Below are 16,918 nucleotides of genomic sequence, written 5' to 3'. Positions count from 1 at the left end.
CTATATAAAGCCATTACATTTGTAACTTGAATAATGAGGACCATTATGGTTTTCTAGAATAAGATTAAGAAAGGTGTATAAAAAGGCACAACAAATTATTGAAAACATAGAATGACTTCTAATAGGGAAGACATTAAATTTACTAGGGCTCTTGAGATAGAACTGAAGACAATATGCTGAAGGTATATGCATTCATGAGCAACATATTTAGGTGAACAGGGAAAATTACCCTTTACTTTTTAAAAGAAAAGAACTAGTGGACATCAAAAGAAATTATTAGGCAGTGGACTTGACACAAACAAAAGAAAATATTTTTCACACAGTGATTTCCCAAATTGCATAACTTGTTCCCTTAGAATGCTCCAGATGTCAAAAAGTACTCAGGCACATTCTTGGACAAGCTATTTGCTGAGAAGGTGGATGCTGGTTTTTTTTCCCCAGCAGCATCAGAGATTCAGTCTGGAACAACGTACAGCAGAAAATATCTGAGTGTTTTCTAATTCCTACAATATTTCACTAAGCATACATCATTAACTACTCATACTGCTACCAAACTACACAGATTTACTTATTAGCTGTTCTTCAAATAAAAAGGAAACAACCCATCAAAGTGAAACATCTAAGTATATCAAGGATCAAAGGAAATAATTTTGGAAAACAAAATATTATTGCAGCAGTAAGATTACTAGGTTTTTAAAAGTATGGAACTTTTGAACAACCTATAGTATCTTCACTTAAATTTTGGTTAGAATAAAATGGATCAAGGATATAAGGGGGGGGTGGTGTTGATTGAAGTGTTACTGAATGATTGTCTTTTACTGGACATTACAGCTGCCTCCTGAAATATCTGATGCAGGACTTCAGCAGAAAGTTGACAGGTCCTGAGGACAAGGGGGTGTTTTTTGGCAACGTTTTTTTTCTGACCTTCTAAAACATTGGAAAATCAAAGCAAAACCAGAGAAAACTGATCAGCTCACTGTTTGTCCCAAATATGGCAGACATTTCATCAGCCATCCAAAAGCATAATAAAAAGGATCTAATCATATGAAAAGGCAAAGCTAACTTGAAAAGGAAAGTGGAATACCACACTGCACAAACAACTGAGCAAGAGGGTGCCATGGTATTTTATTAGTACATACTGAACGTTGGTATCTTTTTTTTTCCCCTTCTAAAATTAAATGCTCTAGGTAAAATCCTGATTGATTAATTATCACTTTTATTGATGGTTTGTGTGGGACCAGAGATTTGCTCTATAAAGTCACATACGTTTTTTCAAACTCAGATTGGCAAACTCAGTTCCAGTGTCTTTTCTACTATAAATACTCAGCAGGAGCTCCTCAGTCTCCCTTATATGGAAGAGCATCTAACTTAGAGGATAAACTGAATGAATATTAGCTCACTTGATTAGATACATTCTGGTAGGTGTCATGAAAGAAGAAGAAAACAGGAATGTTATGGAAGAGAAAGTCAGGTTTGAAGATGGCATTACTATAAAGACAAAGAAGGTAAGCAAGTCAGGCAGTGAGACAGAGAAGTCAGATAGAAAGACACCTGTTCCCCTAATTACTAGGAAGTAGAAGGATTAGATACAAAACCAAGCAAGATGTATTCAGATTTACAACAGGGAAAAAAGACAAAAAATCCCCAGTACATTGTGGCAAAAAACAGGACTGAACACAGTTGCAAATGAGAGAAATCAATTATAAACCCAACCTCCAATGGTGCAAAGTCTACTAAACATGTCAGAATATACAGGAATTACATATATTTGGAGTATGTCTATAAAAATACACTGAATTTATAGAGATTGTTAAAAGCAATTCCAAATCTCTGATGTTCTTGGTTACTTTCAATCACAGTACTTTAACATATGCAAAAATGTAACAATCAGTGACTTTCAAAAAACCACAAAAAACCAAAAACCCCCAACAAAACAACATAACAATGTGGAAACCAAACCCCTAAAAAACAGCATTTGGCATGATGAGCTTTATAAACAATCTAAGCAAATGAAATGGTTTAAAAGGGATTTTATAAGAAAGAGAATAATAAGTCATTTAGTGTAGTGGTCAGTGACAGGTGCCAAAGACAGTTTCTGAAAGAGAAGATAGTTGCAGATATCCAAGTGATAATGGCATTTAGGAGAAGCATTAATAATTATTTTCCACCTAGTAAACTGGTTGCTGCAGAGAACCAGCGACTTTTCCAGGACAGAACAATAAAAGTCCCAGAGTAGAATGAGAATTTGTATGTACTCCTGTTAAGTCAGTTATTGAGCTATTCACAGGGTCAGTTAGAGAAGAAGAATACAGAGGTATTAAAGCATACTGAAAATTTTCTAGTTATTGAGGTATGCATAGTTTTTTTGTTTGAAAATACTTTATTATCAGGCTTCATTGCATAGTTTCAGTGACAGACTCCAAGGGACTTACACTAACCTGAAAAAATTCAAGTGCAATCAAGTAATGGGCTACCTCCTGAAAAGTTTTTATTGAAACCAGTACTGCCAGATCAAAATTTATAAATCACAGAAGACGTTTTGAATACTTTCTAATATTCTGGGTTTGGGATCTTATAGGAACATTTGGATCACATTTTCAAGTTTTCTTTCATAGGTATAAAATCATTGACTTTTTGTTTGAATGCAGTCTGGATTGTCTCATGAGTAGCTCTTTCCGGAAACTCTGTATCAAACATTTAGAGATTTATAATAAAACATTGGGACTGGCCAAAAAATAAGGGGAAGAAAATGTGTATTTCCTGATGGCCCCATAGAGTGACGAGTTCGTACCCTGACATGGTACTTTACAGAGAACGATGGCGACACAGATTTCTGTGAGGAAACACCTAATTCGCTGCAATAGTTAATTTGAATGTTTGTTCTGAGTTTCTTAAACAGTATTAGTGATCAGCTCTATAGTCAACAGGTTGTTTCCCTCTGACTCTTCAGCTGCAGGCACTGAGCGATGGGGACAGGGCTCCCTGGGTGGGGACGGGGCCCCTGGGCCCTCTGAACATTGTCCCTGATGCCTCAGGTGTTTTTGATTTTTTTAAAAGATTTTAGAAGTACTTGTAACTGTAGTAAAACACAGATTTAGTGTGTTAATATTTCTGGCAACTTAAGTTCAATGTTAATCTATTGTATATATCCCATATCAATGTCTAAGATTCCACCAGCTATTTAGACTCTTTTCAAGGTAGAAGGCTGAAGAATATCAAAAGCCCTGCAAAGCGAGACGTAAGTCAACAACCTTGGGTCTGAACAACACTGGAAAAGTTCCAAGGGCTCTGCGTGTTCTGAGAAAAACAAAAATGATGAAGAAAGGGTCCCACTGTCCCCCAGAATCAAATCCTGAGGTGTGACCAGGGGCAGGATGGGGCTGGAGTGACAGATGTGTGAACTGGGGATTGCGTGGACAATATTATAAAAACCATGGAAATCAGTGTTCAGGGGAGATGCATCATCATCTATTCCTGAAAGCCCTAAGCCTAGACATTTAAGAATCGACCATTTTTTATATCCCACACTAATTTGGCTCAGAGCTATTTTTGGCATCTTTCAAGGCATCATCCTTGAGATGGGACGAGCTCCCGGTGCTGGGAAGCGCTGGCACCAAGCGCTGGAATTCTGCCCACTCAACACGTGGGGGTCCGGCGGCTCGGCCGCGGCCCCGGCGAGGCCACCGGGAAAAGTGTTGGGCTCAGGAGCCTCCGGTGTCCGTCCGCCGCCTCCAGCAGCCTGAGCCCTGTCCTGTGTCCCTTAGCGGCTCGCCAGGGCGGGAGGAGCGAGAGCCACCACTCACCGCACGGCGAGGCCCCGCCCCCGCCCCCCGGGGTCCGCATCCGGGCCCCCGTAACGGGGCCCGGCCCAGGGCCCGAGGGGGCCGGATGCGGACCCTGGGGGGACGGGGGCGGGGCGCGGGGCTCGGGGCTCGGGGGCGGACCCGGGGGGCGGGGGCGGGGCCCACAGCTCCGACCCCGCCGCCGCCTTGCTGACGATCCGGCTCGGGCCGGGCAGCTGAGGGCAAAAAAGCTTCACCGGCGCGCAAGGCGCATGCGCGGGCATTGGGCGCGTGCGCGGTAGCGGCGGGGACGCGGGAGCGGAGCCCGGGCACTCGGCAACGCTCGGCGGTTTCCGTGCAGGCCAGGCCGCCATTTTCTCTCAGCCTCCCCCGTGTGCGCGGCTCCTGTCCCGCCGCCCGCGCTCTGCCCTGCTCGGCGATGGACGGGTGAGTGAGTGGGGGCTGGGGGCGCTGGGGACGACGGGCCACAGCGCTTCTGCTGCCGGGCGGTGGTGGGACCCGTCGCGGTGCCGCGGGCGCGCTGGCTGGCGGCGGGCGCCTCCGAGGGCGTGGGGAGCGGAGGGCTCCCCGCCGCGGGACGGCTGAAGCATGAGGTCCCCGCACAGGACGGGGCTCAGCTTCTCCGTAGCGCGGGCCCTTCGTTTGGATCCCCCGTTTAATGGCCGGGGGCTTTGGGCCGCCCCATACTCAGTGCAGTGCCCGACACGCCGCGTCTCGACGTGAAGCGGCAGCGCGATTGACCCCCACTGTCCCCCCAGAGCCTCTCGCTCCCTCCTCCCTCGCCTTTGCCGTGTCGCCCCCCGGCCTTGGGGTGAGGAGGGGCACGCTGCAGGGCTCGGGTTTGTTTTGGAGCTGGCTGGAGGGGAGGAGCGATACCAGCAGGAGCCAGATGTCGAGCTCTTTTGTTTTCAGTAACTGCCTAATAAGGCAGTTGGCTTCCCCCCTTCCCAGGTAGAAAGATGTCTTTGTATATGCTGCGGAGTTATTGTAAACGCCAAAGAAGGGAAGGTTGGAAGGAGTCGACCATACGGGACAGCGAAGGATGGGCAGGCACCACACACAAGGCCTGCTTTTTGTTGGACCTGGAAAATGGGGCTGCTGGTTGTAGCCCTGGTCAGTGTCCATACAACAGCTTCCAGCTTGCACATTTCCTATTAAGTTGTTTACTTCAAACAGAGAAGCCATCTCTTTGAAATGCTTAAAGCATATAACCTCTCAACTGTGAGAGTTCTAAAGGCTTTTTATGGTTAGTTGTGTTTATAATGTTAGGTTTTACAAATCCTGTCTGAGAAGTCTTGTCACTAATGAGTAGTGCATTGTGGAATGCTCTCATATATTCATGTTTGGTTTTTTTTCCTTTGCGTAGACTTAGATTTCCTTGAGGATTGTGTTACACACTACGTGATGATGTCACAACCTCAAAGAAAAAGATGGACCTTGATACACCTGTTGCAGAGTTTTGAATAGATGAACCTCATTAATTTGATATATATGTAGCTGCCAATTCCTTTTTTTTCCCCCCAAGCTAATTTAGAAAAATGTTTCCATTGTTTTCTGCTGTGAGATCTGTAGGGCAGGATATGTTGCTGAACTATCTGTCTGGTTAACAGATGTGTGAAAGGTTCTGTACTTGCTTTTAAATTAATTTATTTCTATCCTATGATCTCTTGTAGTACAGAGACCTGAGTTTTCTAACGAAATTTCCTAACAGGGCTGTACTGGAGTAATGTTTACTTGAAACTTTGTACTCTTTTGAAGAAGCCTTTAAGCTGGAGTAGCTCAGTGGTTTTTGTAGGTTTCTTTTGTACTCCCCCCTCAGTCCTGCTGTGCTCCTGGAATAGTTTCTTCGTCGGGGAAGTTGTTCTCTATTTGTTTCCTCCTTGTTTTGTCATTGCAATACATTGAAGAGTTGGGTTTGAGGATAAATTGTTTGACTTACGTTCTTGTTTGTCTTTTTTTACAGCATTGTCACTGATGTTCCAGTGGGTGTGAAGGTAGGATGTACACTTAACAAATAAGGGGGCAAACTGTTGATACAAAATTAAATACTTTGAACATCAGTAAATGCAGATTGGAAGATTTTAGCTAGTCATTGTGAGCTCTTACCTAGTCAGCAGTATATGCTTTATTAACCAAAAATCCCCCAAGGGTAAATTGGAGGCTCTACACAAAAGACCTTTCTAGGCACTGAACTGTAAACAGTCGTTCTAGATTAATGTAGTGGTGTTAGCTTCTTATTTCCAAGTTTAATTTTGCATTTTTTTTTCTCATTATGGCATCATGACTGTAAAAGTCGTGTTTTCTTCTCTCCCTCCCCCTCCTTTTTTCAGAGCAGTTACAGCTGAACTTAGAAGTGGCTGCCTGTAATAGATAGACACAGAAGTGGGTGTTTGCTTTGCTATACTTTTTATTTCTCAAGTTTGATTATGAACTTATCATATTTTATGTAGCAAGGAAAAGGCTTCCAGAGTGTTGTTAATTTACTGTTTATTTCACTTTTGTATTCAAATTTGTCTCAGGAATTAGATTGGTACTTCACAGTACAGACTGAGAAAGCAAAGATATGGGACAGTGGAACTTTATGAATGCTTGTGGGCAATTCTATTTCAGAGGTAGGAATGTAAACGTTTCTAGTGCATAGAGTTAACTCTTCACGAGTGTTCAGGGACTTTTTAGCTTGTGCTACATACCTGTCTTTTCACCTGAAGCTGTTTTGTGTTAACTGCTTGCCAAGGCAGGCCTCGTCTGGTAGGGCTCTGTTGCTCAGCTTCAGTATTGATTCTGCTGGATTTGGGCTAGTCCTTATATAATACAGCCAGCCTGTAGCTACAGCAGCTGTTCTGTCAGATGTACCTGTATTGTGTTCTGAGCAAGCTTCCTTCTTGGAAGAGCTGTAAGAAGTCAGTTATGTGGATTCTGGACCCCTCTGGCTTCGAATGTTTGTGCAGCGTTGGAGACGGGCTTAAAGTCACACTTTGAATCGAGAGTCAAGTGTAGTTACTGAAGCACTTCAGTGGGAGCTGGTCACAGTAGAACTATGAACTGGCATGATTGTTTCTCTGTTGCCTGGGAGGACAAAGTATTAACTGATTAAAATTTAATAATGTATTTAGTAGTTTGGAGGAATACCTTAAGAAGTTCCAAGTTTTTCTGCAGTAAACTGATCCATGTGAACAGCTTTGGGGCAAAAAACCCCCCGTAAGTTGCCCTCAGTCATGTCTAGTGAAGAAACAGTCTCAGGTAAACCATATATTACTTGAACCTTGAATTCTGACATTCTCACTTCAGGAGAAGTAAATGGACTCTGCACACCTTTCATTCTGTACTATGAGCGACTTCAGTCTCTGAGAATTTGAGTGCTATGAAATATGTTACAGTTTTGGAACCCTATTTTCAGATACTGGCCAGACAATGAAACAGACACTCTAGATGAAATATCTGCTTCTTTTTGTTGATTATAAAAGTTATATTACAAATATAAGAAAGAAGGCAAGCCATGTATGTTGATGGCAGTAATAAATACAAAGAAAGGCACAGAAGTGTCAAAAAGTTGTGCTCTTTGCCGTGTAAAAATAGACTTCTTGTCCAGATGTTAAAAGAAAACAATGTGTGTGTGCAAGTAGTGGGAATAAATAAGGATGATGATTTTTCTGAACAAAGCTGTTAAATATGGGAGGAATAAACTGGAATGTATTTTGGAGCTTCTGTAATTATCTCAAGATATTAATAATGGAAAATGGAATTTCTTGCTAATTGATGTATGCAGTGTGGGTAGCAGGCTTAATGCCAGCTTCATTCATGTTTTGTTGAAGGCCATGTGAAACATTTTTCCTTTTTGTTCTCTGGTGACTATTCCTTGCTCTTAATATACTGATGTAAAGTTTTTAAAGTTGAGGATTACTTTATCTATAGGTGTATATAAACAACTGGAATGATTCATCCAGCCTTTCCTTGGTGTTATGTTTTGGGGTGCTGGGGAAATGTGTAGGGATTAAGTTTTGAATCCAAGGAATTCTATCAGCAGTTTTAATGCTCTTTCAACGCTGCTTTTATTGTGACTGGATGGTGGGCAGGGATTTTCCTGGGGGACATTGAACTAGCCAGGCTATTACTTTCAGCCAATGCTTTCTTGAGATTTTTCACCTACAGTAAATATGGTGATCAGTTATACAGCATGTTTGTTGTATATTCAGTTGTACTTAGAGAAATGAATTGGATACAAGACTCCTGTTTGGAAAATATGCTTTATTTTATCTTTAGTCATGTCAATCCACATTTGAAAATTACCTTACCTATTGTCTGCCTGGTTTCTTCTCTCAAACAGAAAAGTGAGCGTGTTAGTTATATTTTTAAACCCGTTCATAAAAGAGTAACCAGAGTTAACAACTTTTGTGTTCAATGGTACTTAGTCATGATAGTAGCAGTAGACAGCAAAAAATATATGGAACATTATAACAGTGAACTAAGACTGAAGTTCAGAAGTGTTCAGAAGTTTAGAGGTGGCATCCAGATTTGTCTTTTCAGCAGTGGCATGGGGAACATGTCCTTGGTGATAAAAAATAACTTCTTACAGTAAAAGACATCTGGTCTCTTTCTAACAGTAACTTCTGTAAGTTGCCCCTTTTTGAAATGACTTTTGTGTTTTTCTCTCAGAAAAGTTTACTCCACGTTTTTTTCATTGTACTAGTTTTTGGGGTTTTTTTAATAATGCTCATTCTGTGACAATATATGTGAAAAATAAGGAGAACTGAAAATGGAACGAAAGGAAGACTGTTGAAAATTAATTTGTGCTATGTAGGAAGTATGTGTCAGTGTAAGGAAGGTTTAGTATACCTATTTGATGTGTTTTGATGTCTGTCACTGTTGGAAATCACCTGTTTTCCATTTGTAACAGAACACTTTATTTGCAACTTAGTAGGGGGGCTGGACAAAGTAAAATGCTTTGGGGTGATGCTGAGCAGGGCCAGGAGTTGGACTTTAGTGATCCTCGTGGGTCCCTTCCAACTTGGCACATTCTGTGATTCTATGATCTGAAAAATACTAGCTAATACCAGCATGAAAATACCTTTCCCATTTCTTAGGTCTTTGGACTATGTTTTCACAAGCAAATCAAGCTTAATTTGATTTTCTTCTGTCACTGTAATACTTGGGCAACAGATGCTTAGGTAGCCAATTTCCAAACCTCTCTTGGGAACTTAACCAGGATAAAGCTGAGCTGGCACAATAGTGAGTTACATCTTTTTACTCAGATTTGTACCCAAGTGTGTGGGTGCATGAGTGCTTGTAGCAATATAGAATTGGGAAGGGCAAAATAAGAACAGGTTGTTGGGGCCAGGGAGAAGGCAGGGTTGCTGCATTTGGTGGTAGTTGATTCAAATGAGGCTGTGGATTCACAAGCTGTTAATGGGACCGTGATGTTTGATATAAGAGTTTGGGTATTTTTCATGTCTGCAAGTACATACAGCTGTATTTAGCCTTTTTATAAAATCAGTTTTTCTATAAATGTGTAACATGAGTATTGAGTTGTAGACAAAATAGCACTAGTGCTCTAAATGTGTTAGTGCAAAATAGCAGATAGCTGAATAGAAAATACCTTCCACATGAATCACATTTTGAGGTGTAGAAACTGCCACTGAAGGACCAAATTGCACATGTGGGTGCCGTGATTCTCTGTCTGGAAGGCAGAGAACACATCCAGATGGGAGCTCTAGTGAGTTGTTCTCGCCTGTTCTAATTTACCACCAGTAATGTACAGCTGTTTGAGAGTAACAGTTTCTTTCCTGGTAAAAGTGGAATAGAAAGTCTGAAATGCTGGAATAAATTATTTTGTGAGTGCACTTCCTCCTGGATGTTTGACGTGTAGATTTGTGTTAAACAAGATTTTGCCTGCAGAGTTTCATTACAATTGGAAGTTTGCAAATGGAGGCATGTGACATGGGGCAAGTGGAGATTTAATTCTTTACTCTTTGGCTTTTTGGTTTAATAGTCCATCTTGATCTTCTGGTGCTTTGAGAAATTAGTCTCTTTTCAGGGAAATTGAGAATTGTGTCCTTTAAATCTAAAAGACTTTTCAGATTCTGCTGATTGCTCTTGCTCAATTTCTACAAACTTTGTGTGTTTTTATAAATGAGGTACATGGCATATACTGTGTGAGTAAAAAAGAATAAAAGCTTAATTTTCTTCTAGATCCTTTCTTACTGAAAAATTGAGAGTGTTCACATGGCAAAGTTAGTTGTTTGGCTGTATAAACAGTATATGCTTGGCCGAGGAGAGTATAAAAAAGAATTGAAGTAGGGTGAAAAAGAAAATATAAGGAGAATAACTATGGAAAGGTGGTCATATTGTATCCAGTTAACATCACTTACTTTTCATTCAGTATTAAGTTACAGGTGAGTTGTCAAGCACCCGTGGAGTTCATGACCTTTTTTGATAAGATTTCATGCTCATATATATAAATAGTGTAATTAAAAAAAAATCAAGAGGTGTACTCCTTGCATGTAAGTTTCTGGTGAAGTGATAACAGACTTGTAGTTTAAACTGTATGCTTTGCAAAATATTTATGAACCTGCATGGAGTTTCTTTTGGACTGTACTTTCGGACTTGACCGTCATGTCCTGAGTGGATCTTCCGTGACCCTGTACATATGAAAGGTGTAATGAATTCATTGGGGTAAGTTATCTTGTATGTCTTAGCAGTAGTGAATGTAGGTTGAGCATAAGGCAGATGAACTGTTTCTTCTTTGCAAAAGAGTGTGTGAGGGTATATGTATGCAGCGATGCATTAAAAGTGTATCATGTTCATAATTAGGCATTTGTTGAATTCTGATCCATCACATGTGAAGCCAATGAAATTTATAAATATTTTGTTTGGAGGTTTAAAGTTTTTTGTTCTGTTGTTTCCAACATCCAGTACTTAAAGTTAATTCAGATATTAAAGTAGTGTGTTTACAGGTGTGTATCTGTTAGAGGGGAATACTTCATGTCTGGGTTGAAATTGTCATGTCCTTTTATTCCTCTCCCATACCATGAGATTTCTGGCTCTTCCTTTTAAATTGTTTCCAGATGTTGTTAGAATGGAGTGGTTTACAATGCTGTTGGATTTCCTTAAATCATGAGATCTGTCTCCTGGCTTGTCATACCCCTTGGGAAATCTGTGCCCGTAGGCTGAGAATGACTGTGGTAAATGTGCAGTGCAGCCAAAGTTCTCCTATTTTTCTTTCGTCTGGGGGAGAAGAGGGACATGGGAGGGCAGAAGTATCCTGGTTTTTGAGAGAGGTTTTAATATCAGCAAATTTGAATACTGCAAATGAGAAGATTTATCAGAAAATGTATTTTTCAATATCTTTGAGTGTCTTCTTTATATTTTCCAGTGGGAATTCAGAAATTATTTTAGGTGATTGTTGACTTTTTAACAAAGTACAGTTTTGTCACATGTTTACTGTTCCTTGTGGTATTGGTTTAGTATTCTTGTAGTATATTAGTGCTTCTACACATGCTTCTAACATGCCTTCTATAATACACTCGTATGTTGGGTTCAGCCATAACTTCTGATCAGGGTCTCCATACCCCTGAATTATTGGGAAAACAGGTCATGTTTCTGGGACATAAACAGTTGTCAAAAAGTACTTTCACGTGTAGAAGACTAAGTCGCTTTAGTAACTCTCAGGCCAAAGTTGTTACTCTCTGGTTGTACCTTGGATGTAGTAAAATCTGGAGAATGGTTGAAATATTTAAAGCCCTATCTGGCACGTGAGAAAATAGTTGGCAAAGACTTCTAAATAGTATAATTTTGATTAGCCTGGGAGGACAGTGTGACTGTAATGACTTCCTGAAATTGCATAGCTACATAATATAACCTGTGATAGCACAAAGCTTTACAGTAGTTTGTTATGGGGGCGGGGGGGAATCTGCCATCCTTCTACACAAATCCAGCCTGGGTAGTGAGGCATTTTGAGTTAGCTGTGACTATTAAAGCAAGAAGCTGGGCAGTTATTTTGCTAAGCTAGGAGCTTCTGTCTCTTTCTATAGTTGATTTTTTAAATTCCAGAAGTGACAGCATATACAATAACTATTCATTTAGGGAAATGAACAATAATGTCAAAGTGGTATATAAAATAATTTTTATATATATAATTTTGAATTTTCTCTTAAATATATATTAAAATTCTGAGCTGGTATATTCTTTATCTTTTTTGAAAGTGGGTCCTACTTGTCAGTTTTACATAATGCCATTGAGTGAAGCCATAAATTAACATGGAGTTTTCACACCATGGATGGAAATGCTCTTGTGGGGGGCAAGGGTGTGGTAACCTGGGCTTTGGTGAGAGGCTGATATTGACTCTGTGATAAATTCAAGGTTCACCCACTGCAAGATGTTAGTTTGGCAGTTCCCTTGTGTATTTTTTGTACTAATATTTTTGCAGGTGCTGGTTTCATAAAGAAATGTTCTAAATATCTCTGATACAAGTAGTTAGTGGTTGGCTTTTGTGGAAGGTTAATATACATTAATCTTCTTGACACAGGTAAGAATAGAAATAAGGCATTGAAAACTTGTGCTGCTGAGGACTACGTGTCAGAAGATGACCTACTAGTAGTGTAATAGCAGTTTGTGCTTCTTATTTTGTTCTTTATAATCTCCTTGCCTCATGCTAAAATGGATATTCAATTAGTCTCTTCCGTGTTGCTGGTACAGTAATTTTCCTTTGCAGTCTGTGATGAAATAAAATCATTGTGGTGTTTTTTGTTTGTTATTTTAACTTAGATGTGAATGTTTCTGCCATCTATGTATGTGTGATCTTCAATATTGTTCTACAATCTCAAACTTTCTTTGATTCTTTAAACGCAGCAGTTTGCACAGATGGGGAAAAGAGTAAAGTGAACATTGCTCTTGGATCTTCCATTCTTCTCGAATCTGATTTGCTGTGCTCTTCAAAGATCTTAGTTTCATTTCCTTACTCTGAAACACTCAGTACAATTACGTAATTTAGTTTAAAGGTTTCTTTGTTTTGCATGATTTGACTAGCTGAACTACTGTGCTTGAGATAAGACTAATTAAATATTCAAGATGCTTGAAAAACTGGTTTTACTTCTTGAAATTCACATGTGGCATAGCTGAGTTATGAAAAGGTTTGCTCTTGGAACAAGATGCCAGTCCTTTTTGGCTTAGCACCCTCTAAAAGAAGATGCACATTAAACCAAAGCCAAGCACCCCAAAGCACAAATTGAATCAAGTCTCATCTTTGCTAAATAAATGCAAGTAAAATAAGTATTTATGTCTGTGTAATTCAGGAGATGCTTGTGTCATGTAGTAGTGCCAGTCTAAGAGCACACATTGCCTTACTTGGGATGCTTATATTAAATTGCTTTACTAGACAACTGGCATCTTCAGATAACCCTTTGAAGTAAATCACAATTGCCAGGCAGTTACTGCTTTTGATTTTGTAATTTAATCATTCTGTGCCCAAGCACATCTTGTGTCTTTTGTTGCATAGCTGGTTTTAAAGTTACATATTAAACAAAGTACAAAGGTGTTCTAAGCTGCTTAAGAATCAATTAGGAAAAACAGCCATGTATATCTAGTGATGTTTACTCATACAGTTATCAGAGATCTTTGACCAAAAGCTTGGAAAGTATGTATGGGAATGAGTTAGCAGAAGTTTGTTATATATTTGTGATTTCCTGGGGAACTTGAAGAATATTCCATTTATGGACCTGTACATTTGTGAATCAGACTTTTGAACACTAATTTATGCAAATAAGAGAAGTGTAGAATTGTGATACAGGCCAATGTAAGAAATTCACATTTACTTATTCTTCCGAAACAAAACTGTTAAAACTTTCAGGTGCAATGATAACATCATGTGATTGACCATGGATGTATTCATGAAATGTAAAATACGTTTCAAAATGAGGAGAGAACTGTTGGTGAAGCACAGATACAGTAACTGAATATCCACTGTATTGAGTAATTTGTGCTTTTTGAAAGCCTGATTTACTAGGAACCAGAAGTTTATGTAATCGTGCTTGCATTCTTTCATTCAGCATTTGCTGTTGTAAGTAACTTTCTGAAGCTGAGGACAACTGAAATTTGAGATATTTCAGAATTGTAAAGTTCCTGCATGTTCTGGGAAGAGCATTCATGTGGTACTGGGGTTGCTCCAGCTGTTTACATGGTAACTGCTGTAGCATTGCAAATCAATGTCTGTCATACTGAAGAAAAGAAAAAAATGCTGTTGAATTCTCTTAATCGGCCTGAGGATGAACAGATTCAGTTTCTGCTGCCACTTCTCCCCATTGAGTTGGGCTGCCCAGGCTGCAGCCAGGGGCTTCCAGGCAAGCAGGGCTGGCTGAGGGATTAGCTGCAAGCACTAAAACCTGCAGTTATTACTGAGTAGGCTTGTGCTACTGGTAATCTTGAACTGTGCAATGTTTTACCCTTGTCAGTATTATGTTAGAAAAATGGAATATTAAAGACAAAGGAATGTTTATGTTTCAGCTCATACTGAGTGCCTTTGTTAGTGTATTGTATTCACATTAGAAAACAATGTAGTTTGAATAACAGTTCCCATAACTTCTCTTATCTTGTTTCTCAGTTTTGTCTAGCTAAACTTTTCCTTGGTTATATCTGATTAGAAATGCATCCTTATATTGAAAAGGACAAGATGTGGTCCTTGTCATGGTCCTACCTAATCTTGGTATTAGGTGTGCTGCAATTTTAAGGGAACTCTGTTGCTGATCTAATAGGCACAGCTTTATTGCCTGCTATGGACCCTTCAGAGCTTAGAGTATTAAATAAACTGTGCAAAGATTCTGATCTTGAAAACTCAGTAAACTTTAATGACTTTATGTGCATGCACATGTATAAACTAACATACTGCTACGCAGTGCAATGTGATAAAATGGTAAGGGTTTGATTTTTATACATCTTGCAGTTGAGCTGTCTAGAAAGGTGATGGCCTCAGATTAATTTATTATGCAGTATTGTGATGCCCTGTTAAACATATTCACTGACTGTTCTTGATTCTGTTGTAGTGTCCATAACAGTGTTAAAAACATTTATTTTTATAAGGATGGGTAGTAGCAGTTTTCTTCCCTCATTTCCATTTTAGCTGTGACTTGAATTAATCTTAAGGGTGCTGTGGAAATACTTTTGCAGTGGGGAGAGAACCTATAAGAAATTAAAGATAATATTCAAAGGATGCTTTTTTTTTTAATTGAAAGATCATTTTGTAGGCTTTTTCAGAGGTGAAGTCTTGAGGGATGAAAGGAGCTGGGTGGTAAAAGATAAAAGAAAAAAATGTGTGAGAAACATAAGGCTTTATAGCTCTGTCACATGTCCATTTTACAGATAATTTGAGAGGAAAGGATTATCTTATATGTTTTCAATATAAACCCTCTTCTGATTTTTGCAGCCCACTTTAAAATCATTCATTAGTTGATATTGGTCATGTTTTAAGAATTACAATGAAGATGTAATTCTCTGCCCTAAATTGTGTTTTGCAGAACAAGTGGATGTCCCCCAAATGAAAACTGATCATTTCCTGTGAAAACAAGTCTTTTTTTTAAATAAGTGTCAGAATTGAGCTAAACTCCATATTTCTATTTGTATAGATTTCCCTTGTAGTTTCAGCTAGATATAATAATTTAATATGTATGTGTATTTAAGAATTAAAACTATAAGTTAATTTAAATGTTACTGTAATAGACTAAATATATTTAATAATAATAATATTTTAGTTTGAAATGCTGGACAAAGTTTTTGTTCAGCGGTTCTCATTGTGGCCAGAGATGGCTTCATTTCAGTGGTGGGTTAAAAAACTGCTTAGGCTGCTCTCATTTCAGATTGTCATGTAAATACAGTGCTTAAGTTAGATTTCAAGTTGTTGCACTTATCTGAAAAGAGGAAGTATCATCTCTAAAAATCACAAAATAGAGGAAAAAAATCTCTTACTGTCTCTTTCTTTTTAGAGAGGATCTGACGAACTTCTTTCAGGCAGTGTACTCAATAGCCCGAACTCTAACATGAGCAGCATGGTAGTTACTGGTAAGTGATGCCCTTTCAAAGGAGAAATCTATAATTTATACTTGGACTAATTTCCTTTCTGCAAGGGGAGAACACTGGAACAAGAATCTGTTGTGGTATAGAGGGATAAACTGTTGACATGTATTAGACTATAGTGACCTTGTATATACTCACAAACCTTTGGGTATCTGAGAAGAATAATCCCATAAAACAACAGGCAACTTTCACATTTCTGCACACTAAATTGTTGGTGGGTGATGGAATGAGAAACTACACTTAACTTGTACAGCTGCCTTTAAAGTGAGGAAGCACAACTTCTAAGCAAAGGTGAACAGCTTTTCTCCTCTGTGACATCACCTTTTTCACATTTAGACATCTGCAAGTCTGGACATTACAGGGCAGAATACTGTGCTAGTTTCATAATACCCTATGGATTCAGGAGAACAGTTTTGCTCTGTTCTGATTGACTGCTAAAGCAGAAAGCTTCACTTTGCTCCTACAGTTTGAGATTGCAGCAGGTGAATCTCAGAATGTCAGAGTAAAGTGAGTGTGGTTGTTCTTTAATCAAATTTCCAGTGATGCTACATAGAAAGGTTTTTCATTAATTGGCACTTACTCAAATGCCTTCTTTCACACTTCATGCTTCTATATGTTCAATGTGCATTGAGTTCCCTTGGAAATCTGATTTTAGAGGTCTTATTTTCTTTATCTTGCTGTTTATCTTTTTGTGTTGGTTTGTTTGTTTTTTTCTTAGAGATGTGGAAGAATTGATTCATGGCATCAGGAGGTTGCCTGGGTTTCCAATTAGTTGCCTGATTCACTGCTTTCCTATGCCTGATTTTCTGTATTTATGTGCCAAGCACTATAATCACTGATTTTTAGTAGCAGACTTTCCATTTAGTCTATTAGTAAGAGATTGGGATTCAGGGTGCAATTTCCTGTTATGTTTAGGGTGCTGTGGTGGCAGCAGTTGCCAGAATGTGCTTTCTCTTCCTACATCCTTAGCACAAGCAGAAAAGAAACCAAAACCCAAACAACTCCACATGTTTCTGCTACACTGTCTCCTGTTGGAGTGCTTACACTCTTGCAGAATC

General features: G+C 39.3%; 2 protein-coding genes across 6 annotated transcripts in view; one reads left to right on the top strand and one right to left on the bottom strand.

Moving 5' to 3' along the window:
• Positions 1 to 3,799: 3,799 nt before the first annotated feature.
• Positions 3,800 to 4,156, bottom strand: LOC139676575 (homeobox protein ESX1-like). The gene has a single exon (XM_071565667.1). It carries the CDS (start codon positions 4,154 to 4,156, stop codon positions 3,800 to 3,802), a length of 357 nt encoding a protein of 118 aa, XP_071421768.1.
• Positions 4,008 to 16,918, top strand: part of PTBP2 (polypyrimidine tract binding protein 2) — a 42,563-nt gene continuing 29,652 nt past the window's right edge. For 2 of the 5 annotated variants that reach the window (XM_071565840.1, XM_071565838.1), the window contains exons 1-3: positions 4,065 to 4,229; positions 5,767 to 5,797; positions 15,770 to 15,845. In XM_071565840.1, the coding sequence (XP_071421941.1) occupies positions 4,222 to 4,229; positions 5,767 to 5,797; positions 15,770 to 15,845 (115 nt within the window). In that variant the 5' untranslated portion in view covers positions 4,065 to 4,221. Of the gene's footprint in view, positions 4,230 to 5,766; positions 5,798 to 15,769; positions 15,846 to 16,918 lie in introns of those variants that run through there. The other 3 variants (XM_071565843.1, XM_071565839.1, XM_071565842.1) reach the window with 3 other exon arrangements.

Source organism: Pithys albifrons, chromosome 10, assembly GCF_047495875.1.
Source record: "Pithys albifrons albifrons isolate INPA30051 chromosome 10, PitAlb_v1, whole genome shotgun sequence".
Lineage (NCBI taxonomy): Eukaryota > Metazoa > Chordata > Aves > Passeriformes > Thamnophilidae > Pithys > Pithys albifrons.
This window is presented reverse-complemented; position numbering and strand designations above follow the sequence as displayed.